At 45.5% G+C, this 24,655-nt stretch overlaps 1 protein-coding gene across 3 annotated transcripts in view; it reads right to left on the bottom strand.

Annotated features, from left to right (window-relative positions):
- Positions 1-24,121, bottom strand: part of net1 (neuroepithelial cell transforming 1) — a 28,301-nt gene extending 4,180 nt beyond the window's left edge. The window contains exons 1-3 of one of the 3 annotated variants that reach the window (XM_068586944.1): positions 23,942-24,121; positions 16,140-16,203; positions 8,287-8,349 (exon numbers count right to left, since the gene is read on the bottom strand). In XM_068586944.1, the coding sequence (XP_068443045.1) occupies positions 8,287-8,349; positions 16,140-16,203; positions 23,942-24,084 (270 nt within the window). In that variant the 5' untranslated portion in view covers positions 24,085-24,121. Of the gene's footprint in view, positions 1-2,542; positions 2,805-8,286; positions 8,350-16,139; positions 16,204-16,535; positions 16,621-23,941 lie in introns of those variants that run through there. The other 2 variants (XM_068586945.1, XM_068586946.1) reach the window with 2 other exon arrangements.
- Between the last annotated feature and the right edge of the window lie 534 nt (positions 24,122-24,655).

The following is a 24,655-nucleotide window of genomic DNA, read 5'->3' on the forward strand; positions in this document are numbered from 1 at the left end:
AGGAGAAAAACGGAAGGAGAGATTAGTTAATTTCATTGTGAAAAAGAAAAGTCTGAACTTTTCATTCTGCAACGCGGAGCGAATTGATCGGCACTGCCAACTGCGAGCTTTCCACAGACCTCAGCAGTTAAGTGCAGACGCTCCCATGCGACTCCCTTATGATAAAACGCATCAAGTCCGGTCATAAATCCTCATTATTGACTGAAATGGGAGTAGCCGGAGCCGAGGCTGAGCCGCAGACAGACTGACTGGCGGACCGGCGGACAGATACTGAGAAGGAGGAAGCGGCTCCAGCAGCTGTTGGCTCCATCATGTGAAGAGTCCCAGAGCCAGCCCACCGAGCACAAAGACCCTTTCTGGTGGCTGATCTGGAAGGGGGTCTGGAGGAATGCCAGGAATGCACGAGAACCTGCTCTCAGCTGTTCGACACCCCTCCCCGCGCACACTCTGCTCCTATCTGGCCCGACATCCTCTACAGACGCTTGAGAGGATCTGGTCCATCACTCAAACAGCGTGAGATAAACGCTTCTGGGATTGCTGCGGCTTCTTAACTGCCTTTTGCCCGGGGGACACTTTTTCCCAGTGTGGCAAACCTGTCCCCCCCGTCCCGTGTGTGCAGAGTGCGGCGATATCACAGGAGAAGGCGGGGGGGCAGCGGCCTCTGCGAGTCGAGACAGGCTCTCCTACAGGCCTCGCGTGAGAGCTGAACTACACCTGGGCCAGGTGGAACTCCCCCTCACCCGGCCCCGAGGCTGGGAGAAAGGAGAGAGCTGTCTGGCCTCGTGCCAACAACAACAGGCTGCAGGATTCAAAGAGCTGGAGATCTGTGGTAATGATTTCAGCCCGCAGAGCATCTTCAGAAGATGAGATGGTCATAATTAGCATCACCGAACAGTCGCACATCCACGCAAAACCTTTTTTAAAATCACGAGTACTTCGCACTAATGAGGGCTCGGCCTCTAAAACCGAGCAAAGCCGCGTGAGTGCGTTTTTCTCCTGAGTCAGGCCAAATGGGATTTTGCCTTGGCTCAGCGAATCTGGGAAACAGAGCAGCCACTGAGGCTGGCGCTCTGCGGACACAGCTGTGGAACAGATCCACTCCGTCTGCTGCCGCGGCTGCGGTCGACTCACGGCCTGCTCTGGGTCTCTGCAGTGGACCGGAGAATCCAGACAGCCTTGAGAAGTTGCCGGGCCCTCTAGTGGCACGGCACAGCAGAGAGATGTGGACTGCTTTGACTGTGCTCTACATGCAAAAGGGCACCAGACTTGCCTGAATCTAATATGTGACCTTTTATTATTAACAGCAGACCACTACAGTTACAGGTGGGTGGGGGGCTCCAAAGTCAATATTGGAAACGCGTGTTGGCCAGTCTGCACTTCCTGTCTTTTGGGAGCCAGCCCCAGAACAACAAAAGGCCACTAGTCCCACTCTTTGTTCATCAGCTGTGAAGTGAAAAAGTGCAGACGGACGGGGAAAGTTGCTATTTCTGGCAGTTTGACCCGGGGACTCTGTTCTCACTTCAGGAAACCAGACGGACCCGGGGTTTGTGCTGCTGCTTCAGACAGACTTTCACATTGCACATGTGCTCCTTAAACTCCGAACCGAAGAGTACAACCTTATAAACCTCGGGAGCTTTTTTCCCCCTCAGGGATCCCAAAAGACTTTCCTGTGCTCTCCCTTTGATGTAACCTCGTGTGTGCTGTGAGCTCATATCCCAGATGTGTCCCTGGGTTTTTACAGCGCTGCTTGAGCTGAACAGTCAAACCGAGGTCAGCGACCAGTCAGCCCGGCGGAGACGGGCTGCCTCCAGTTTGCAGTTCTGCAAGAACAGAATGAATCACCCCGGAGGACTTCTGCTTTCTCCGGCCGGTTTACAGTCAACGAAACAGCATCTTCCCTGAAATCTCTTCCGAAAGAGAACCGTGCAAGCCTGAAAAGGGGAAGCAAGGGGCTGAAGCTGTGGCGTTCATAAGTACAGAGAGCACACCTGGGTTTCAACACCCTTTAATTGTATCTGCTGAGGCTGAAGGAATGCTCCCGGGCTGCATGGACATCAAAGATAACCTGGTTACAGTTCAAAAGCAAAGTAACTTTAGACTGGGTTGTTGACTTACACCCCCTCCACTGCTTCACTGTCCTGACTCTCTCTACTCGATAGGGCTGCATATTTAAGAACAGCCGGTGGAATACACAACACTGAGGGGGGTCTGTCCGCCATTAACAACTTCCTAGTTGCAGTGGGATCCAATGATTAACATTTCCAGGTTAGGCAGTATCTCAAACATTCAAAGTCCAAAGTCTCATCTTAAAGGCACAGTGCGATTGGAAGCCCACACACACACACACACACACACACACACACACACACACGCACACGGTTTCGCCCATGTGAGATAAAGACCGGGTTAGGCGCTGATTCACTCCCAGTTGGACACAAAAGGGCATGACTTCATCTCAAGGAGGGCCAACAAACATTCACAAACCCTCAGGTAACCAATCCAAGCAGAAAAAACATCGGCCTCCACTATGTCTGCATCTCACCTCTGACTCTTTGTTGGCTTGGTTCTGGTAGTCTATCACTTGCAGAGTCCGTTTGATAGGCACCAAGCTACCCAGTTCATCGTAAGCCACCATAGCTTTCAATGAAAACACGATATCCTTGTTTTTCTTTTTTAATCCTGGCGAGTCAGCTTCAAGTAATCCACATCAGAGAAAAAGTTGATGGAAATCGAGAGTCTTGTGGGTAAAAATAGAGAAAAAATAAATAAATACACCTTCTCCCCTCATGAGCTCTGAAGAAGTCCCTCACACACTCTTTCTAAACTTTGGTCTGAAGTACACAGAGAGAGGGAGGGCTTTATACAGCGAGGACAGACAGGGGAGGAGCAGCCTCTGCTCAGCCCTCATGGCTGCATGAGGCGGGACCAGGGTTTACTTGGAAGAGGGGAGAAGCTGCCCGTAGGCTCTGTTGACACTCAGGAGTGAAAACAGTAGTGAGAAGATCCCGGCTAAAGCGTCCTGCCCAACGGAGTCCATCAAAACAACTCCGATGAGGGCAGGTGAACCATGGAAAAAGACTGGAGCTTATCTAGTAACACGGGCCGGTCTCAGATCAGAGTTCAGGTCTGCAGTGAAGCACGTAGGAAAGAAATGAGAAGTGCTTTTGCTTTGACATAAACACCCTCGGTATTCATTCCATTTGGTTATCAGTGTGATCGAGGATAGTTAAACATAAAAAGGTGTCCAAGGGTTGTGATGCTGCGGTCGCTCAGTATACAATCAAAAGGCATGGAAAGGAAAAAAATGTAAAATGCAAAAGAGTTAAATAAAGTGACGGACGCTGGAATATACCGGAAACTTTGGAAAACTCAAATTTGAGAACTTTTAAATACTAAATATGTGTACTATTACACTTCAGTGAACACTTTCCCAAAGGCAACACGTCACACATGCAATAACACTGACACACTTTGAAATGAACACAAAAGTTCCACCAGGTTCTAGTATCAGGTACTAAAACCTTTGAAGCTAAAGGTGTAATTCTGTTTAACAGACTAATTAACGAGCTACGAAGTCATCATTACTTGTTGGCTAATTATCAAAGCAGTTCCTGCTCTTTAAACAGTCGTTATCAGTCTCATCAGCTGACCTGAGGGGGGTGATCAATTACAATATCAATAGTGGGGGATAGAATGGGGGGGGAGACGAGCACACAGACGTTTAAACTGTGAAACCTGTTTATTGAACACAACTGAAGTGCAACTGCCAGCCAGATGTCGATTGATCTCAGAGTGGGGAAAAGTGCAGCATGTTGAGAAGCCCAGTTGAAACTCGTGGCTTTTGTTTGTGCGTCTGTGCACACACACGCACAGACACACACGGGGGAAATTCACCCGAACCGACGGCTGCACACACGCCCGAAGGACGATCACACCTTTAGCCAGCACCACACGTCCCTCCACCGCTATACAGCCGGGGCACAAATGCACGGCAAAAAAAGTGGAGGTGTTGGATCTCACAGAGCGGCTAATGGAGCAGAGCGTCACAATGTGTGTGCGCTTTGGGGCAAATGGACAAGCCTGATTGTGGCTCTACTGCATCCTTCTGGGTCAACACGCAGGTGTGAAGCAGGACAAGGACTTTATGCTGTTGCTGTGCGTGCGTGTGTGTGTACGTGAGAAAACACAGATGCCCACGGAGGCGTCTGCATGTTGACACCTTGCTTTGTGTCGACCGAGCGGTCAGGAGGGGCTCATCACGTCGCAGAGCGACGGGGAGTCTCAGTTAAATCACCCAGCATGCACCACCAAAACAAAAGTGTGATCATGAGTCAAGTGACTTCACTTAAACCCGACATGTATTTACTTTTTTTTTTATACTGAAGGATAAGACAGCAGAGCAGAAAAATATGCAGACTGAGGAGTCAGAGAGGATCTAATAAAAATGAAAAAGTGAATGTGTGTAGTCTGTGCGTGCCGTCAGCAGACAGACCGCGTGTGAAGCCCTGCTGTTACTCACGGCTGCATGGGGAGACCTGGGGCTGAATCAGCTGTGCGTCTGGTCCCGCTGCTATAAAAACTCAACGCGACGTGGCTCGGCCTGCCCGGCCCCCGTAGGCTCCCCCTACCCCCCATCACACCGATCTGCAGCTGCAGTGCAGCCGTGATTTACACTCCATAACACACACACACACACACACACACACACACACACACGGCAGTCTGAGTAATGCCGTTTCCCCGCCGTCTAACACATGCCGTGCCATGGACGGACTGTAGCCGGGGCCTGAGGGACTCGGCTCAGCTAAACCTCCACATCAGCAGCACAGGGCCGAAATTACAGACTTTTTTGCATTAAGCATCAGCTCTGTGCAGAGAAACACTGGCCAGTGCTAGCTGCCGTAAAGCAACAGGAGGATGGAGGTGCTGCTGCCCTCTGCTGATGCAGGTCAGCAACAGAAACAGCTGACCTCTCAGACCCGATTGATGTCACTCTCCGTCTGCTGCACAGTGAACATGATTGTATGAGTGACGTAAATGTTTGCAGGGACTTTTAGTCAGACATGACAGTTACAGAAGGAGAAAATGAATGCTTGCGCAATATCTGGAAGGTGTTTTTCCTGTCCTGGAGTTGAAGGAAGAGGAGTGTTTACGGCCTCTCAGGCTGCATCAGTGACAGATGTTAACTCTGATTTTGAAGCCTTAAAGCTAGACGTAATATATTTTGGAAACCTTTTTTTAATGTTTCTTTTAAGAAAGAAAATGTCCGTTATCTGTGGCTGACGCAGCCTGGAATAAGCCTGTGATCACATCGTTCATCAATGTGATCAATGGACGGTTAACGCTAACAGCTCGTTATTGGTTTGTTTTAGTAGCAGCGTAGCATGTTATAGTGCTGCTAACGTATAAAAGAACATGCTTCTAACAAAGAGTTACATGCCATTTAAAAAATAAAACAGGTATATAATAGTATACTGTGAAATTGTGATTGTTGTCTGACATGCTGTATGAAAAGCATTTTGCTGAATATTCATTTATTTGTACATGCAGCTTTCAAATTAAAAATATAAGACGTGAGCTTGTTTGATTACAAGATGGTTGAACAGTCTTTTACCTGCAAGACAAGAGAAACATTTCGTTTTCTTGTAATGGAAATATTTGCATTCGTTAAGTTTCTCAAAGTTGAATCCTGATGAAGGACTCCATAATGAACCTGTGCTTGTACAGTTAGAGCCACCACCTCAGAGGGTTGAGGCGCACGCTTGGTTTCTAAATCCGGCCCCCAGTCGGGGCGTGACTGACCGATCTTAAGACTTTTAATCCAAGAGGTTTCTGTTCTGAGGGCAAAGAACTATAAATACCTCCACTCCTCCGTGGCTACAATTAACTGAAGATGAAGAGATGGGAGACGTAGACGATGATCTAATCGCACGACTGCCTGTAGAAACAATAAAAACCAGACTGACATGATACGGTTACTCAACACACTGGGTCTTTATGTCAGCGTTCACACACCCCACAGCCGCGCTGGTTGCTACCAAACACAGGTTGGTAACCAAGACTCGCCGGGGATCCGCCGACGCTTTGCGATACCGACAGATTCACTCTTTTACTGTGAAAATGTCATCATGACGACAGTCCCTGTTAGAGGCACCTGCACACACACAAGGAGTCGGATGCAGAGTTGGGTGATGTTGATGTACAAGCACAAGGAGCAGCTACCAACATCTTGTTGGGCTAAAACCAGATTTGCTAAAAGAAAACAAAAAAAAACGACAACTCAACAATAAAAATGATCGCTTCTTGCAGCTGCAATCATAGCAAATATTACGAAACACTACACAACAATACAAAGTCTGCTTTCTAAGACCATTCCTTGCAACTCTGACATTTACTTATCAGCTGCATTCGGAGTCAGAGCCAACGAGCAGCAGCCAAATGGTTAACCAGGTGTCTCTGCCATAACGGCCTCGGCGAGGAGGGATTTCACTGTGCGGCTCAACTGGAAAAGAAAAAAGAGAGCCAGAGCAGAACACTGTGATATGTATCAAGGAGTGGCCCCCGAGACTCTCCACAACACTGTCAGAGCTTTGTTTAGTTAAGTCAGAGCAACTGATCCAACTGGTTCCAGAGGTCCAGGCTGTATGTGTGTCTGCTAATCCCTCTGGTGTGGGCGCAGGACAGAAACAGCCTCCCTGCAGACGAGGGGGTGTTTAAAGTAAATGTGTCAAATGAGAGAGAGACTTCAGGTTTGTAAAGACATCTATTGCTTCTGCCCATCCGGGGACAGGATCGTCCTCTGTTGTGCTCCTGAAGGTTTCTTCCCTTTTTTTTTTACCCTGTGAAAGGGTTTTTACCATCTTCATTTGGGGGAGTTTTTCCTGGTCCCATGTGAGGAATGTTATGTGTACGGATTGTAAAGCCCTCCGAGGCAAATTTTGTATTTCTGATTTTGGGTTTTAGAAATAAAACTGAATTGACTTGAAGCAGCTGGGACACCTTTGAGCACTCAGATAACCTGCGTGGCTGGTAGAATGTGGAGATGTGCCTGAAGCTAAACGCTGTTTACTGGTGACTGGATCATCCTCAGTGTGTGTAGCATTAAGTGATTGTCATGCTCATTTTCACACCCACTCACCCAACGAGGTGCGTTTTCTAACCCAGGTGCCGCCTTACAGTGACGCCAAAGCAGGCTCCAAATGCAGCAGCAGGCCTCACGGGCTCCTCTCCAAACCAACACAGCCTTTATCTAGAAGCCTCATCGTGATAAAGACTCGTCATTTGATAATGCGCTCTGAGTAAACAGACACGGCCAGATACGGGGAGATCAGATATGGCGGCCAGGTTTTTCAGCTGTTGCCATCACTAGTGTCTTACCAACAGAATGAGTGTAACATGAGACACTGTTACAGTGGAATATATATTTCACCACTAAAACTCTGCAAAAGCAACTTCCGGTCACTAGATCTCTTCTTCCTCCGTCTCCTCTTTCAACATTGTGCTCTACGGTTATTAATGAAATGCAGGAAAACTGACCCTGGATCTGGTATGAATGATCACATCTCTCTTCTGCCGAGATCTTGTAAGAGTGACGCTTGTCTTTTAGTGTTTTCAAGTGTCAAACCGGTTCTCAATACGAAATTCAGATCACACCTGTTGTGCACGCTCTTAACGCGGTGGCTTCAAACTAAGGGCGCTAGTGGCGCTAACAGAGTTTACCTGCGGGGGAAGCACAGGGTGGAGCTACACTTCTGCGACGCCACTGTCGGTCGGTACAGCGTTATTAAGCTAGTATAGCTGAAACCAGTGGGGCGCACTCACATGCACCAACACGCCCAACTGCCCCACTATGTAAGCGAAGAGGCAGCAAAGCAACTGTTGTACTGGTGTTACCTGCTGTAAGGGCAAAATATTGTTATTTCTGATGGATGCCTTTATTGGATGGAGTTGTACGCCTCAATTGCTCATTGTTAATTCTAGACTTTTTCATTTGTCTATGAGTGAACCTATGAATAGACTGACTACATGACAGAAACACGGCTATATAGAAAACCAGGAGTCTATGTAGCAGCACTGAGGGCTACCAGCAAGACAAGGAAAGGATCACTTTCTGAAAAGTACACATGCTTCACTTTTCCACAATACAGATAAACAACTTTTCGATCAAAACGGGTCTTCCTGAAACTCAATCCTACCACCAGGTTTTCCCTCTTTAAATAGAAAAGCCCTGGTGTTTTCTGGAGGCTCAGCTGGAGTGAAGCCGAGTGTCCGGTGAGGTGTTTGTACCTTGATGTCGAAGCTGCAGAGGCTGACTGCGTCGCCGTCATCCTTCTCCCTGCGTTTCCGCTTCTGTGGAGAGATGAACAGGCAGGATGTCAGCTGGACTCCACGACATGAATCACTGGAACGTCTTCATGTGTGTGTTAAACGTTCTAATGATGCAGAGGGCGAGGACTCCCGTGCACAAGGAGCACCAGTCTGGAACAAACACGCAATACCACTATTTTCCCCTTTTCAATTTCACCCTCTATACATTCTTATTGAATTTAGTAATCAATACAAAACTAAATATAAACACAGGCCTTACAGGACGAGTGCTGATTGAACATTTTAACTAAATAGGACACAGCCATGACTTCAGTAATCATTTCTAGAATAGGAAGATCTTTGAAACTTAAGTTAGGATAGGACAAGCAGTCAGGATCCTTTGTTCTCTAGTTGCACTAAAGATTGTTAAACTCTAATCCTCAGATTGGAATTACGGGCTCAGACATTCTTGGAGTTCCATGTCGTAACACATGTTTTCTGTGCTTTGTGCTGCAGTACACATCCTCGTCTAGGGTGTCAATATGAGACTAACAAGTGAAGCACTTTACAGCCACCCCATTCCCGCTCATACTTCAGGCCAATTATGCTCATTGCCCCAGTAGCTCTATTGTAAAACCACAATAGGCTCGGCTGGAGGTCCTCCTGGGAACAGGAAGGGGTTAATGAAGCTGCGGGACGCTTTAACACCTGCATGTGGACTGTCAGTCAGGGAGGGTCAGTCAGCAGGTGAGGACAGCGGACCGGCCTGGTGGCCCCTGGGCCCCCTGTGGCTCTGTTACTCACTGCTCCATTAACCACAAAAGGGCCAGACTGCTTCTGGCTGGACGTCAAGACCTGAAGGCCCAGCGAGGCGAGGAGGGCCAAAACAGACATGTAATGGTCAGGGGCCGGCTGACGATGACTGATGTGTTTGTTTGTCTTGGTGCGGGGCATTTCCTCCACAGCAGGCCGACCTGTTTGTTTTGCCACATGCGTAACGATTTAAGAGCCGTGTGCTTTGCAACTGCGTCAGCCTTAACAGCAGCCAGCGGCACGGTTGGTTCAAAGTGGGCCGCATGTCAACAGGAGACAAACGATGGCGTGATTCACTTCAGAAGTGACGAGCTGACAGGCTAACAGCACGTTATAAAAAGATAGTTTAAGCGCAAGATGTGAAATGGACACATTAATTTATTGCCGTCGTTTGGCGTTTTGACGCCTCAAACTGAAGTGAGAACGCTGTGATAACAACAAGGATTACACCTCGCAGTCAGCTCATAACTTAATCTCTCAGTATACATATACAAAGCGTTTGTATGTCAATAATAAAAGGATGTTAAGCACTTGAAAGTATGCAAATCCTTTGAATTAAGCCTCCCTCCATATTCTAATGGCTGTAAAGACTTTTAAAAATGTATTCTCCAACAAAAAGGATTAGTCTGAACATTAATTTGAAAACATTAGATCATTATGACAAAATAACCATTAAGGGTGAGTGTTGTGGACAAAATGATCACAACATGTCCGTTTTCTTGTCACAGTACGGGGTTTCCTGCAGGTGAACCCAACCAGACGGATCCTGACACATCTCATGATCAAGGGAAATACTAAAAGGTGCTTTAAGCAATATCACTTATTATATGGGTTTATATGTTACATTGTATGAAATGTAATAAATGCTTTGACATTAGAAACAACTCGTTACATCAGATGAGATGCCTCCACGATTAAACATTGTGGAAAACTTCACATACATCAATATCAGGATATTAAAGATACTTTGGAACCAACGAAATGCCAAAACAACGACTCCATGTTGAAATGAGGAAGAGCGATAGTTAGCGTTAGCAGCACAGCCCTGACGAATGGACTCGTACACGTGTAGCACTCAAAGCGCTTTAACACCACATGGCATTCACACACTGATGACAGGTTGCACCTGCGCATCAGGACTAACGTACACACTCATGCACCGACAGAACAGCCTTCGGGAGCAATTTTGGGCTTAAGTGCCGAAGGACACATCGACACGGACGAGAGGAGCCGGGGATCGAACCACCGGTCCCCAAGCAGTCCTGCTAGGCTTAAAAACAGAGCTAATAGCTAATGTAAATGGAGATTCTAGTGAGTCACATTATGATGTGTTCAAATCTTGTAAAAAGTATCTTTTGATGAAACACTTGAATTAATTTAGAAGATTTTTTGACACCATTATATAAAAGACATTAGAGAAAGAATTATGAACCGTTTTCCTTCTAAACAGGAGATATTAAAATTCTTAAAACTCATCACTAATCACCACCGTCAAGAGGGTTAAAATACTTATTGTTGTATTACATTGTGTATTGAGAATCATATAAAAACTAAAGCAACACTGCCCAATGTTTTAAAACCTAAACTTTATTCCTGGGAAGCCTCTTTTTAAAAATGACAAACCATCTGTAAATTGTTCCTGACCAGTTTTACTGCCATCACCTTCTATTATCTTGAATAGGTAAACCAGACATTAAGTAGACATCCAGGTAACGACTTTGTTTTTATGCAAGTGTTTAAAACATGCTCATGGTAAACACAGTCGTTAAGAATTAAATGTATTTTGTATAGCCACAAATTTGCTTCTGGGGGCTTTACAATTTGTTCCAGGACATCACATCGGATCAGAAAAAAAACTTTCACGTGGGAAAAATTAAGAAAATGACTTTCAATAAAACTTGAGGTATCCAGTCAGAAGTTCCACACTCCCAATGTAAGCTTGTGGTTTTGTACCAGCTCTTTGCACAGCATACATCTCCTCCACACTGCTGATTAGACAGTAATTGTCTGTGTGTGTGTGTGTGTGTGTGTGTGTGTGTGTGTGTGTGTGTGTGTGTGTGTGTGTGTGTGAGACTTGGAACAAGGTTATTTAAATGTCCACAGAGACTGAATGGCGGTGGCGAGTACAAATCAGCAGCTCAGCCTGCTGTCCCTCAAGCGTGCGTGCTCAGCGTGAACGCTCCCGTCCAAGTTAAATATTGCCTTAGCCTTGGGTCTTACACATGGCGATAAATAAAATAAAAAAAACGACATGGGAGTAATCTCTGTGGAAAAAGCAGACGCGGCAGAGGAAGACGAGAAGAAAATTAGCCGCCCTGTTCCTGCCACCTCTGAATGTCCCTCCGTCAGCAGTTGCAGAAGGAATAACACGCGCCAAGCAGCGACTTGTTCAGATGCTGGGCCGGGTTCAACGTCAACACTGTGACTCAAACACAGCCCCCTCGTATCTGCTCATCACACACACACACAGGTCATATGAACTGCTGCGGCCTGGGCCGGGTCGCTTTGTTGCTCATATGCGGAGACACTGACAGATTTGTGTGTTACATAAAAGCCTGATGATGTACAGACAACAGAAACACAGCAGACATAATGAGCCAATGCCACAGACACCTTTCAGTGCTTTTCAGACAGACAGCGGCTGGGTTTTGGCTTTTGCTGCCTTTAGATAGCGGCCGGCTGAAAGAGCTCGGAGGAACAAGCCTCTCGCAATATCACCGGTTCATATTACCATGACATCATACGTCAAAGAAAAATCCATCCTCTGACCTCACAAGCGGATCATTCAGACTCAGGCCCGGATTAGATAGGAGGCCGAGATAGCGGAGAAATGTTTAACCTTGTCCAGTTTGGTGAGAAGGAAGATCAATATTTGCCGAGACCAGGGGGAGATTAAAGCAGAAAAAAAGAAACACTGAAGCCAAAGATGGCGAGACTGGTTCAAGTCAGCAAATCAAGTTTAAACATTCAAAGGCTTTGGCAGCGTCGGCAGTGGAACAGTTATGCCAACACGAGTGTATCGAGTTCAACCGCGAGAGCGAAAGATGTCGGCACGCCAGCGTTCTGCTCCGTCTCAGCTAGAGCACCAGTTACTTACAGCCGTCCAGAAAAGAAAAAAAAGGTCAACTTAAAGCTGGCGTGCCATCCACAATTAGACGGCGCTGCCGGATCCGTGTACGGCACGACTCATGAACCAATTACTGTGGATGAAGCCTAATGCTTTTATACAGTCGCAAATACACGTTTGAAACATGTGGATCTCGTGTGTTCACTGAAACGAGAGCAGAGCAATCAGACTGCACGTCGACATTGACCCATTCACTCACACGAGGTGGTCTTGCCCGAGGACGCTTTGACAAGGAGCCGGGAATTAAACCGCCGAGCTTGTGGACGACCCGCTCTATCTCCCGAGCCACTGAATGTAGTATTAAGGTGTACATTTGTGACCCCTTCAAGTTTCAACATTAATGTTTTATTTCACTGAAATCTACTTTTTTTCAAAATAGACTTTTTGCAGCTCTCAACAGAGAGGAGAGGGAAGAGAGATGGAAAGCTTACTCCTGAGCTACTTCCATCATCGATGTTTTAATTCTGTTTTTACCACTTGCCCAATCCTACGAGGAAGTTGGCTCAATAGCCCGACATTTTAATAGCCCCGGACCAGCCGTACGGTTGAGCCCGGCCTGTCAAAAGTCTGGAGCGCATCACAAAGAGCTAATAAAAATAAAATGAAAAAAAATCCCGTTTCATAACATGAAACACGTTATCAACCAGTAAGGGCCGCGCAGCGAGGATGCGGAGCAGCTGCAGTGCAAACATCAAAGTGCAGCTGATGATGATGATGATGATGATGATGCAGCCGGACCGGGATCTCTGATTGAAATGGATGAGAGGCCTCTGGGAAGCGTTGGACGCATCACGCGTTATCAAAGGGTTCGGTGATATAAATCCTGCTCTCTGCGGAACGCAGAGGAATCTACCGGCAGTCAGTGGTGGAAGACGTCGGCTCGGTTTGCACACAAATTGCCGTTGATATGGGCAAGGCCTTCCCACAGTGATTATCAATGTTTATCTGTGAAAAGCCCGACGCGGCAGCCACATTAAAAATCACACATCATCCGATTAAGAGCTGGAATGCCGCTCATCAGACGGGCCACTCTCTCTCTCTGACATCTCTGGCCGCCTGAACTTGTTGCTTGAGGAGACAAATAGAAAAAGAATCTGACTCTCGCCGTCTGTTAATTACCTTTGCATTCCAACAAACGCCAGTCTGGTTTGATCTGCTCCACCTTGGCATTGGGTTGGAAACCTGACTCACATTCTCTCCCGTTACAGAAAGCCCCTGGAGGCCTCGTACTTTATGTAGTCTGAGCGAACGCACCAAGCGCCCGGGGAATGCTCGCCTCGCCCGCTTCCAAGGTTCGCCTGAATGCACCCCCACCTGTACCTAGACCCCCACCCCAACCACTTCAAAGCCCAACGGCTCGGCTAAGTTTTATTCAAAGCCTTGGCAAAGGCTTCCAGCTGAAAGTGGCAGGGGTTTGAGATAAGAAGGGCAACGAGACCAAAGACACTTCCAAGATTCTTTACTGTTCGGTAGATTTATAAATGACAGAACAGGGAGGGGTGAGAGCTAACGAGGCCCACATGGCTTTTTAAGCGTGCCATGTTTAAGAATCAAGAGCAGCAGGCTGGCACGAGATAAAGAGCCGTCGGCCTCCTCGCTCTCCAAAAGCACGCTTTCATTTCTGCTCCTCGGCCTTCAGTCTAGCGATGGATCGTGTTTCAGGCAGCTGTAAGAAAAAAGAAAAAGAAAAAAAGAAACCTGGATCGCCTCGCGACTCGGTCACGCTGCTCGCCATGTAATCGGCTCGCTCTTTTTCTGCTCCTAATCAGCGCGTCTCATTGAGGGCCGACTGTAAAACCGCGAGCGGCCTGGTCCACCAGAGGCGGCGGTTTGGAGGCCATTATGCTCCTACGAGTCAGGGCCGGATAAGAAATCGGAGCAGGCTGGCTTTCCTTTATCCAGCATTTGGTCTCTGGCTAACATGAGCGGGCCCCGTTCAGCCATGAGGGAGCCGCATGAGAACCGCCATCATGGTTCCATGGAGATGTACTCAGGGAGCTGCCCAAAGGGAACGACGTCCTGGAACGTGGAGCCGTTCCAGGACGTCTGACGGCATTTGAAGAAGCAGAAGATCGAAGCGGGCGATTGCTGTGAAGGTTGAGTATAAATGACATTTGGCACAAGGCTGTTGGATGGATCGTGCTCTCTCCACAGGACAAAAACTTTCCAACTCCAGCTACACTTGCAACAATGCGGTTATCGATCACAGTAACATGAAACGTCACAGGCGGTCAGACCATGTGCCAGGAAGTCTGAGAACCTCAAACAGTGTGTCAATGACTGTTGTCTGCGTTTTGTGAGATTTTAATGTGCTTATTTTACTTAAACCATATGCACCACTGTAATTATGGATGCACAATACATATCGGGCTCGATAAATCACACGCCAATAATGGGACAATTATTTGATTTGGTTTTATTAAGATCATGACATTATAACTGATAAATGATCAGCTGATCATATAAAAAAAGGCAAATTTCTAGCGCAGCATCAACACCAGCGATCCCCAACTTTTTTGGGCCAAGGACCGGTTGTGTGTGAGAAAATATTTTCTTTCACGTTGTGTGCGAAAACCTGCTTATAAAGACAGGATGTTGGAAATGGAAGCAGCTTTTCAGAGCTTGTTTGCGATCTCAGGATATTGTGCCGAGTCAAGAGGTTCAGACGCACAGACTTCATAACCTGGATAATCAATCAACATTATTATTATTATTTTTTAATGCCCATTACCAAGGGACCCTCTGACCGGTACTGGGCCGCTGCCCGGTGGTTGGGCACCGCTGATCTACACCGTCCGATTCTGCACCTTTAAAGTCGGTTTGAGGTGCACCAAATATTGATTTACTAGAATTAAATAAATACATATTTGTGTTTGTTTGTTGTTTTAATTATGATGTCAGTTAGACTGGGTTGGGTTATTAAATCATCCATATATGCTCACATCAGGTGTGCGCAATAAAACTACAGGTTACAAATGCACAATACAATTATTTAATATTTTACAAACAATTTTCTTAGTTATCTTATGAATGGCCATGAAAGCGGGGAATTAAAATGCTCAACATGCGACTCTTCACTGTACGAGTCGAGTGTATGAATCTGAAAAATCATTTGAATCAGGACCTTCAGTATTTTGATCCAGTAGCTCGTGAAAAATAAAGTTGAAGGAATTTAGAAGACTACAGCTGTGATTTCACATACATTCACCCAAAAGCAGGAGGACGATGACTGGGATCAGGACCAGGAGAAACTTGATCGGGACGTCCTTATTTCTAACAGTACACATTCATGACTGAATAAAGAGCAGTCCTACTTACATTCTGTATTCCTACACATTAAGCTCTCAAGGTGACGCTCTCCAGACGCCGTATGAAGCGCAGCGCTCACCGTGCTCAGTAGGAGAAAGTTCAAGTAAATAAGACATTTGTCCTCCAGCCTGCATGGTTTATCGGGGTTACGGTGGCGGCCGGCCAACAGGGAGCTGCCGCCCAATTGGCCGTGACGATGAACAGTGCTGCCGTTTCCGAGACCTTGTTGAAAAACTCAGTGGGGAGATTTAAAACCAAAACACGCCGCCGTGATGGGAAGCGGCGCTCCTAGCGAAGAGGACAGAAGTCAGCCCAAAGCCAGCTTGCAGGAATGTGCCGACGGTAAATGTGTCCTAAAAGTGCGTCCATCATGCGAGTACTGTATACTGTATATAAAGTAAATAAAGCCCGGAGGTAATCGTCTTGACACTTTCGTATCTTGGCTTTGGACCACTTGGCACATTTTTTGCCCGTTCTGTCAGGTAGATGAAGAATAAACTCACCAAACTGAACGTCTGGCAGGTGGCCCAGTACCATCTGCTAAAACATAAACATGAGCCCCTCATTACATTACATTACTCACCAGACTGAAGTCCCACTGTGGTCCTGGGGTGAGGAAGGTGAAGGAGCTTCCTCTTCGCAGCGACCTGAACATGGGATGAGGGGGGGGTCACGATTAGAACAGAAGATCAAAGCATCCTTTGCTACAAAAAATATCAACAAGGCCTGCAGGGTGCATCGCTGGAGCCTGAGTGTCATCACTGTCATCCTTAAAAACCACACCGCTGTGAAGGAACATGACTCAGCTGGATCTCACCCCAACTGGCCCCCCAGTGGAGTCCACTCTGACCTAAAGTCCCAGCAGAGGAGTGAGTAAAGCCGGTGACTTAGTGAGCTGAGCTTCAGAAGGTGATAAGAGGGGGAACTGTGACTCATGGAGCACTGGTGTCCAGAGGAAAAACATCATCCAGTGACCTACCACAGCCTCAGCATGGTGTCGCCTCTCCGCTTGTCCGCCAACTCAGACAAGGAGCGTCCCAAGTCAGGGCGGGAAGGGCAACATGATGACCCACGGTCCACTTCCTTCAAAAAAACAAACAAAAAAAAACGGCCTCATCAACTGCTAAGCTGTCCCCATGTGTTTGAAGGAGGAGTCATTCCTTATCCCATCATCTTCCTCTCCGACGATTTGGACGTCAACCAAATGTCTCTTTTTGCTGGGAATAGGGAGCAGCCTTGCCTTTTTGGGGGATCTCCACAATGGGATTGTCGGGAACACCCCCCACCCCTGCTCTGCATACTGTAAACCCTACATGTCAAACATAATCTCTTCAACCTGTGTGATTATTACAGTGTTATTACAGGCCACCCTGAGGACAGGAAGCGGCGGCCCCCAGAGAGGATGAACGCGGCCAGAAGGAGAACATCAAAGCTTCACATCCACCTTGTGCCGCCGAACATCTTCATTCTATTGAAGCACTATTTCACACTGATGAAACAGGAGAACTCTCACGACTGCCGTACAAGGAGAAGTGTGCAGCTTATGAAACTCACTGAGCACACTGTATCCCGTTAAGATGCAGCGTGCTCACTGAGTTTTATAATGCTGAATGTGTTCTTTTTTGTTGTTGCAATATTTACAAATGCATGTAGTTTGCCTTTTTACATTCATATATTTGTGTGTACTAGATATTTTTTCACCTTTCAAGGCTTTTATTTGTTTTAACCTCATGACTGATGGAGCTCTAAAACTAAACTGTTGAACCTGACAAAACAAGAGGCGTCTGGTCATTGAAAAGGAATTTAGTTAAAAATGCATAAATATATTTCAAGGAGGCGACGGTGCACATTGTTAAAACACGCTTACGTTCTGAACATTCTGTTTAAAGTGGATTTCTGGCATGTCTTTCTTCTTCTGTGTTTTATTCATAACTTTCTTTTTAAATTCTACCTTTTTTCTCCTTTGCCTCCAGATCCCATGAATTGTCTTGACATTTGACGTTGTGGTATTTGTTGATCAAAATCGTTTGCATTCTTGTTGGCAGAAATTGTATGTTGCTAGTTGTTTTTTTTAAAAGATGAAGAAAAGCCGTGTTCGACACCACAAATGAACATGTGGAAAGTTAGGCAGAATGTTAGGACACGGTGGAGTGTGTTTAGGGATCTATCACGCAACAATAGTGCATCACACTCAGCAGACATGACGGCACGGTGAATCAAAACCTCCTACGTTGTTTTGTGTTCGTAAAGTATTATCTCAGACATAATCATAAATGGTGTCAAGGCGGTTGATTCTATTGCAGATGTATGTCTCGAAGAGTGTGGGGGGGCATGGCGGGACTTAAAAAGGCCACAGTAATCCGGAGAATGCAGAGCTGCTCAGAAACACTTGTTCTGTGCGTGTGTGTGTCCGGCAAGTGCTGCTCATAAGACTCGTAAGGCTGACTCATTCCTGTTATACCGCCGCACCACTCCTGCTGCTGCTGTCGCTCCAGTTGGCATCTATCTGTCGTCCAGCCGACTGTCGTCTATAGCCAGCGCTGCGGGCAGCTGCAGCCACTCGCTCTCTGCTCTGACACCTTTGACGGTGGGCTGGGGGAACACTCAGCTAGTCCATTTAAGTGGATTGACAGAAGATTATTGGCCAGTCATTTTGATGAGAACATGTAAAACTATTAAATCACCTATCACAAACATTCCCTGATTCCAGCCTCTCACATGTGAGCACTTACTGCTCGTCTTTGTTATATATCTTTAGAAACTGGATCTCCTTTGTTTATCTGACTGTTGGTCAGATAAACAAGACATGTAGACTGGTCACATTGGCTTTTTTACACTTTAAATTGAGAAAATAATGACAACAATTGTTTGTCCCAGTCGGAGTGGAGGCCACGTCAACATTTACATTCTTTTACTTGAATACAATATTTGTACATCGGCCACCTTGGACGTCGCTGACCATGTCTGCTAGTGTTTGGACAAGCTATAGTGTTGACCCAAGTTGACAGAAAGGGCAGCCATTATTTACAAATAATAAAGAATATATAACAAAAAATATGTGATATTTTCATGTCGATACATATTGAGTTTTACTGATCAATAGATTGACAGAACTAATATGTTGATAATCAATAAATAACGTAATAATTTCTTGGTTTTATGTTGTAAAAAACAGAATATCTTTCGGTGATAAAACAAGACCTTTGAAGAGGTCGCACTGGGGAATTGGATTTTTTTGTTTCTTAGAAACTAAACCAGGTTAACGGACCATGAAAACAAACATTTGTCCCAGTTTTAAGTTGTGCAATCATTTACAGTCTTTTACTGTAATGCAGTGTTTGAACATCAGAACAACAAATTATTTGCGTTGCCGTTGCTGTTGTAAGAACCCCATGCAGCACAGCGCTTTGTGTGGGACGAGTGGAACAGACCTGGGGAGCCGAAGTCAACTGAATATCCACCACAGCTGAACTCGACTCTCAGTGAGGAACAAACGATCCCCGGGAGAAACCCGGTGCACAAACAGTGATGATGCTTACATTGCACCACAAACGCAGAAGCAACTCCCACCACTGAAGCCCAGTAAACGACATCACAGACATGTTTGACTGAGCGGTACAATGAAGAGGGGCGGGTAGCGGACATGTCCCGTGGAGCTCAGTGAGTGGAACGGAGCACCAACGCGCACTAATGAACTCAGCTAGGTTTCCAGTTGGGACCACCCATGCTGCGTGCACCGATGCTACTGTAAGGGGTTCAGGGTGACCAGCATGTGTTTGCAGAACAACAAGAGACAAGGAAAACGAGAAGCTCCTTGGGTGTCCTGGAGGCAAGACAGGGGTCAAAGGTCACCGCAGGTGTTGTTCAGACTTCTAACTGTCAAAGGGCTGAATTAACTTGATGCTCCTGCACAGGAAGTGCCCTCAATCTCACAATTTTGGACACTCAACATGTCAATCTGAACTTCCAGATGAGGCGATGGACTGCACGTCTTTGGTGGTTAAAGATGACAGATATACCTCCCAAAATCCGATTCAAATGGAGGTGTGAGGTTTGTGATATTGGAGGGATGATTTTTGCATTATTCTCATTTTCTTAAAAAATATGATGATGAAATGATTATTGTGTGATTGTTGCTGAGATGTGCACTAAAGAAATGTTTTTTTGAGTCTGTAGAATCATGACAAACGTGTATTTGACTCATATTGCACCCACTGCCATGTGAAAACTTTAGTATACCATCTTGCAATTTCAATAACGATGTTGAGTTATTGTGCAGCTCCACTTTGATGCTCCTGACACGTTTACTTAATCCATAATCATCATACTTATATCATAAATAATTGTAAAGCATTTGCTTCTGTAGCACTTTGCTGAATATGTAGACATTAGCCTACTTTTTTTTACTTGGTAGGGGCTTAATAGAAACTTGTATTTAATCTGGATTTGCACTACTAATTTAAATAATCCTCTGTTAAAAATACATTCTATCATATTAGAGTTGCTCGTTTAAATTTTTGGAGGAAATGCCATTCTTTAAATTAACCAATTAAAACAATGGACAGTCGATAGAAAACTAGTCGTTTGTGGCAGCCCTGCTGGAGCACTTCCTTTAGCTGTCATGTAGAATCCTACGAAGATCATTCATTCAGCCCACCCAGCAGAAGAAGTCATGATATGAGTAATTCAGTCACAGCGAGTCATCATCCCGTAGTTTTTAAAGCTATGTTGACACATAGTTAGGAGAGAAGCGGGCTGCTCGATGGATGACGGTAAAGACAGAGGCTCGTGTCGAATGGGTCGAGCTTCAAGGAGAGCTGACCGTCATCGTGGCTCGCTGCTGAAAGGAATGACAAGGATTGGCCCAGGAGCGCGGCGTGGACACACGCACTACCCGACAATTGTTGCATCATTAGGCTTTTGGCCAAGGCCAATTTTTCACACTAGTGTAGAACGGCATGCTGGGAATTCCTGCAGAGGGAGATGAGAGACAGCAGCAATTAAACATGACCGCTCTTCCGCTCATTGACTTAATGTCTCAGTGCTGAATCCTAACCTTTGTTGGATGTTTGTAATAAAAGAGTCCGGGGAAATAAGCTCATCGCCAGGTCGGCACTATGAAAGAAAACAACTATGGGCTGCATTAGTGCAGGCGTCTGGCCAAAGCCGTGAAATATGATGTAGAAAGTCCAGAAATGGAATGTCGAAACAATGTCTGGTTTCACAATTCTAGAAAGTTATCACGCTATACCGCAGCACTGCAGCAAAGCAATGAATTAGGTTGAAGTTTATGAGCTTAGCTTACTGGGACAATGACTGGGAGTCATCCTTTTACTGTTATCAGAATGTTCTGGCTGCGGACAGCTTCGCCTTTTTTGGGACTGCACGGTGAGATTGTGCAGACTGAACCACCCCCAAAAAAAACGGTTGTGCACACAGTTAATCCTTGTCTTGTCAAACAACTCATCTTCAGCCTGTATGATCATCAAAGCAGTAGTCTGGCCCAGCATTTTCAGTTTAAAAATGTAAAGAATAAACAAATCAGTATAATGTGGTGTGGTGTGTTGCAGAGCTATCCGCTGGAATGAGTGTGTTAACCGGCTAGTCCGTCCTGTTTTGTAATACCACTTGTACCTCCAGAGGCGATAGTGAGTCGCTGTATCATCCAGTCCGTCTTCAGTCCAACATGAGAGAACAAAGTGCTTTTATTGGATTGATTGCTAAGTGGCAGAAATGAGACAACTTGTGTGTTGTCTATCCTACATCATATGGACCTCGTCGAGGTAAAGTGCTGCCCTCTTTTCCTTTGGAGCGTGTTGCCAGATCCGCACACATTCCCCCTTTAAAGTCCATTGTCGAGGCCACGCTGAGGACAATTACACAACATATTGCGCTCAGCTAGTGGATGAAGGTGGCAAGAAGGAAAACATTGAAGCAGTGTTTAACATTCACCTTGTCCCTCCAATCATTTTAATTTCTATAGAAGCACTATTTTACTGCCGTACAAGGAGAAGGAAGTGTGCAGCTTATGAAACTCAGTGAGCCTCGACAGACTGAAGAGAGAGGACGGTGTATCCTGTTAGAGGATTTGTCAGAATGCCTTTTGTTAAAAAAATTGTCTCCACCTTTTTCGAAAAACAGACTTTACGTATTGAGATTTTTTATGCGAGTTTAAAAAAGGGAAAAACTCCTTTTTTAAGAAATGTTGACGCCAATTATCATTCCTAGATAACAACTTTTACATTGTAGACATTACAATTACGCGCAACAAAAGTTAGTTTCAAGCCTTCTTTATTACAGCATGATGTTCATGAAGTAAATCATGGCCCATTTAGAGTCAAATTGGCCATAAAGCACGGTATGCTTCAGGGCGGGGATACCTTGTGATTGACAGGTCTCTTCCAGAGCCACATGGCGTAAACTCTAGGTAAAAACGAGAGTGATGTCACGACGCACAACATCCACTTGAAAAACAACCTGACATCTGTACTTTTACTGAGGACATCTTAGCAAACTATCAGATCATGAAAACATATTTTTCAACATAAAATCCCCCAATGGATAACCACTCCTTCGGTGGCAAGTTTCCCCACAAGATGAGCGATTGTGAAAGCTTTTTCATGAATATGTGATCGGTATCTCCACTAAGTCCTCAGAGCCACCAGCCAGAGGACAAAGGTCTTGTGTCCCTGCGTACCTGCTCGTACGTGTTGATGGAAGTGCGGCCAGTGAGTCAGTGGATTACAATCCCGGTTAGCCAAGCCCTTGTTTGTTAAAGCCGACTCTAAAACCCTGCGCTGACCCCCGTCCGTCCTCTCTACCGATACTGTGGAAGGCATGCACAGGAACGCTCACACGTGGCAATGGGATCATACTGCTGTTGTATTAATTGTTCCATTAAGTGCACTTTATTGTTCCCAGTTTTTGAGGCCCAAACCCAACCAAAAGAGAAGGTCTGGGTATCTCTGCCTCCGCCCATTTAACGTGCCGTTCTCACTAAAGTGCTTTACATGGACAGAGAACTTACAATGCCGAGTTCACAGGCTTTGAAAATTGTCTTTATTGCCGTCTGATGAATTCCACTGCCAGTCTACTATTTGATGCCAGTCTCACTTGGGAAATCAAAACTTATTTTCTCTCACTACCCCCCCCCCTCCCCTCTCCCATAAACTTTGTTATGGAGGTCAGATATTGGGTGATGCTTTTCCATGTTTGTCTGCAGAGTATCCAGTTGGGCACTGGGCAGGGCTCGGCCACTTTGGCACAGAACGTGGAAAACCCTTGAAAAAAAAAAAGCGAGACTCCAGTATAAACTCTCGCAGGGGTTTATAATCCCCAAAACATTCTGATTGCTGTTATTGTATGTCAGCCAGTCTAAAAAAAAAAAAAACTTACCAGATGAATCTCACTGTATTGATACAAATCATGTTATTTAAAGAGCCAATGAATTAAAGAGAATACCTGAAGGGACAATGATAAGGGTTTGTGTTGCCGGTATCCAGAATAACACACTCTGTAACCACAGAGATGGGACTGCAGACACACTATGGTTCACTAGTTTGGGTACTGTCTCACGCTCATAACAAACGAGTATTGCTGTTAGTTTGTTTTCAGGATTTTCAAAGTCTTAAAACCTAAAGTTTTTTTGTAAATAATTCTCTTTAATCAAACAAGTTAAATTATGAATATGAAGAACAAATGTAGTAATTGTTAAATCTTGAGTCTTTTTCTGTCCCGAAGAGTTTTATTTTCGGATTATTTGCCATAAGAAGAAACATGAAATGTTTGTTCTTGTTGAGTTTTGTTCTTCAAAGTCTCATATGTGCTTAATGACAACAAATCTCTCTCATATATGTTATATAGAAACATATAGTTTATACCAGACACATGCATACATGGATATACATGCATACATGGAAATACATGCATACATGGAAATTCATGCATACATGGACATGCATAGATGGATACATGCATACATTCATACATACATAGGAACAATGACCGGGCTCAACGAGCGGCAGGACAAGTCCCACAGTGGATCTTTGCTGACATCTTGTGGCGATTTGACGCAAAAGAAAACAGCTACACGCAGGTTAAAAAGACTGCAAACAGCCTTGTATGTATTTGGAGAATGTAATAGCTTGTTAGAAATGACAGCTCATACTCTCATGACTATTGGGGACTTTCAGCCCCTTCGTTAGCAAACACTCTTAATCTAGGAATTCAGCAAGCTAACACATGCTAGCCGCGGTTAGCTCACCTATGAACGTATTCCCGGACTAACACTAGTTTACTAATTAGCAAACTGTTCGGCTCTGCTGCTTTTTATTTATTATAGCAGCTTTAGTGAGTTTCATTCAGAGTCTGAACAGACGGACTCACCGTCTCAGACTCCTGCTGTTGTGCTCGTGAGGAGGCTCTTCCTCATGGGCTGAAACCCTCCTCTTCAGGGTCCCGGAGCTCGGTGGTCTTTTTGGTTTCTCTGACGTCGAAACAGGAGCTCGCGCCTCCCCGGTGTCACCCATTTCAAAGCCGGCCAGAATAATAACAATATCTCTATTCTACGGCTCTACTACGATGGCGGAAGCTCGCCGCTGTTTATTTGAATGTGGCGGATGTCCAAAAAGCGACCAATGAGCGGAGAACAGAGGAGATCATAACGAGGGTATTACGCCTCAATGGGCGGGGCCAGAGTGGTTCAACTTCAGGGCACGTAAGGCAATACAACCGTCTGAAGTCACAGTTCATTAGCTTTTCCATTTAAGACAGACATTCGTGTAATCAGAAAGCCACAGGCTCTATACTTCATCCCCAGTGCCCGTGGTAGTTTTTGTAATTACATTATTTAAATTCCTGAATATATTCATAGAAAAGTAAGAGCAAAGTAACACAGTGGATTGTTGACTGTGGCTTGGCATTTTAACAAGTGGTGGCATGTTCTAGTCACCAGATACTTTTGTTCAGGTTATATACTTTTAGGTTGTATATAGATTTATAGCAACAGCCTTTTCATTCAACTCCATCAATTGTTGCAAAAATACACAACAGCCACGATAAAAGACCTAAAAACTGCACGCAGTTTGAGAAGATTTCATA

The sequence above is a fragment of the Clinocottus analis genome, unplaced genomic scaffold, assembly GCF_023055335.1.
Source record: "Clinocottus analis isolate CAN_PGR_092001 unplaced genomic scaffold, fCliAna1.0.p SCAF_20, whole genome shotgun sequence".
NCBI lineage: Eukaryota > Metazoa > Chordata > Actinopteri > Perciformes > Cottidae > Clinocottus > Clinocottus analis.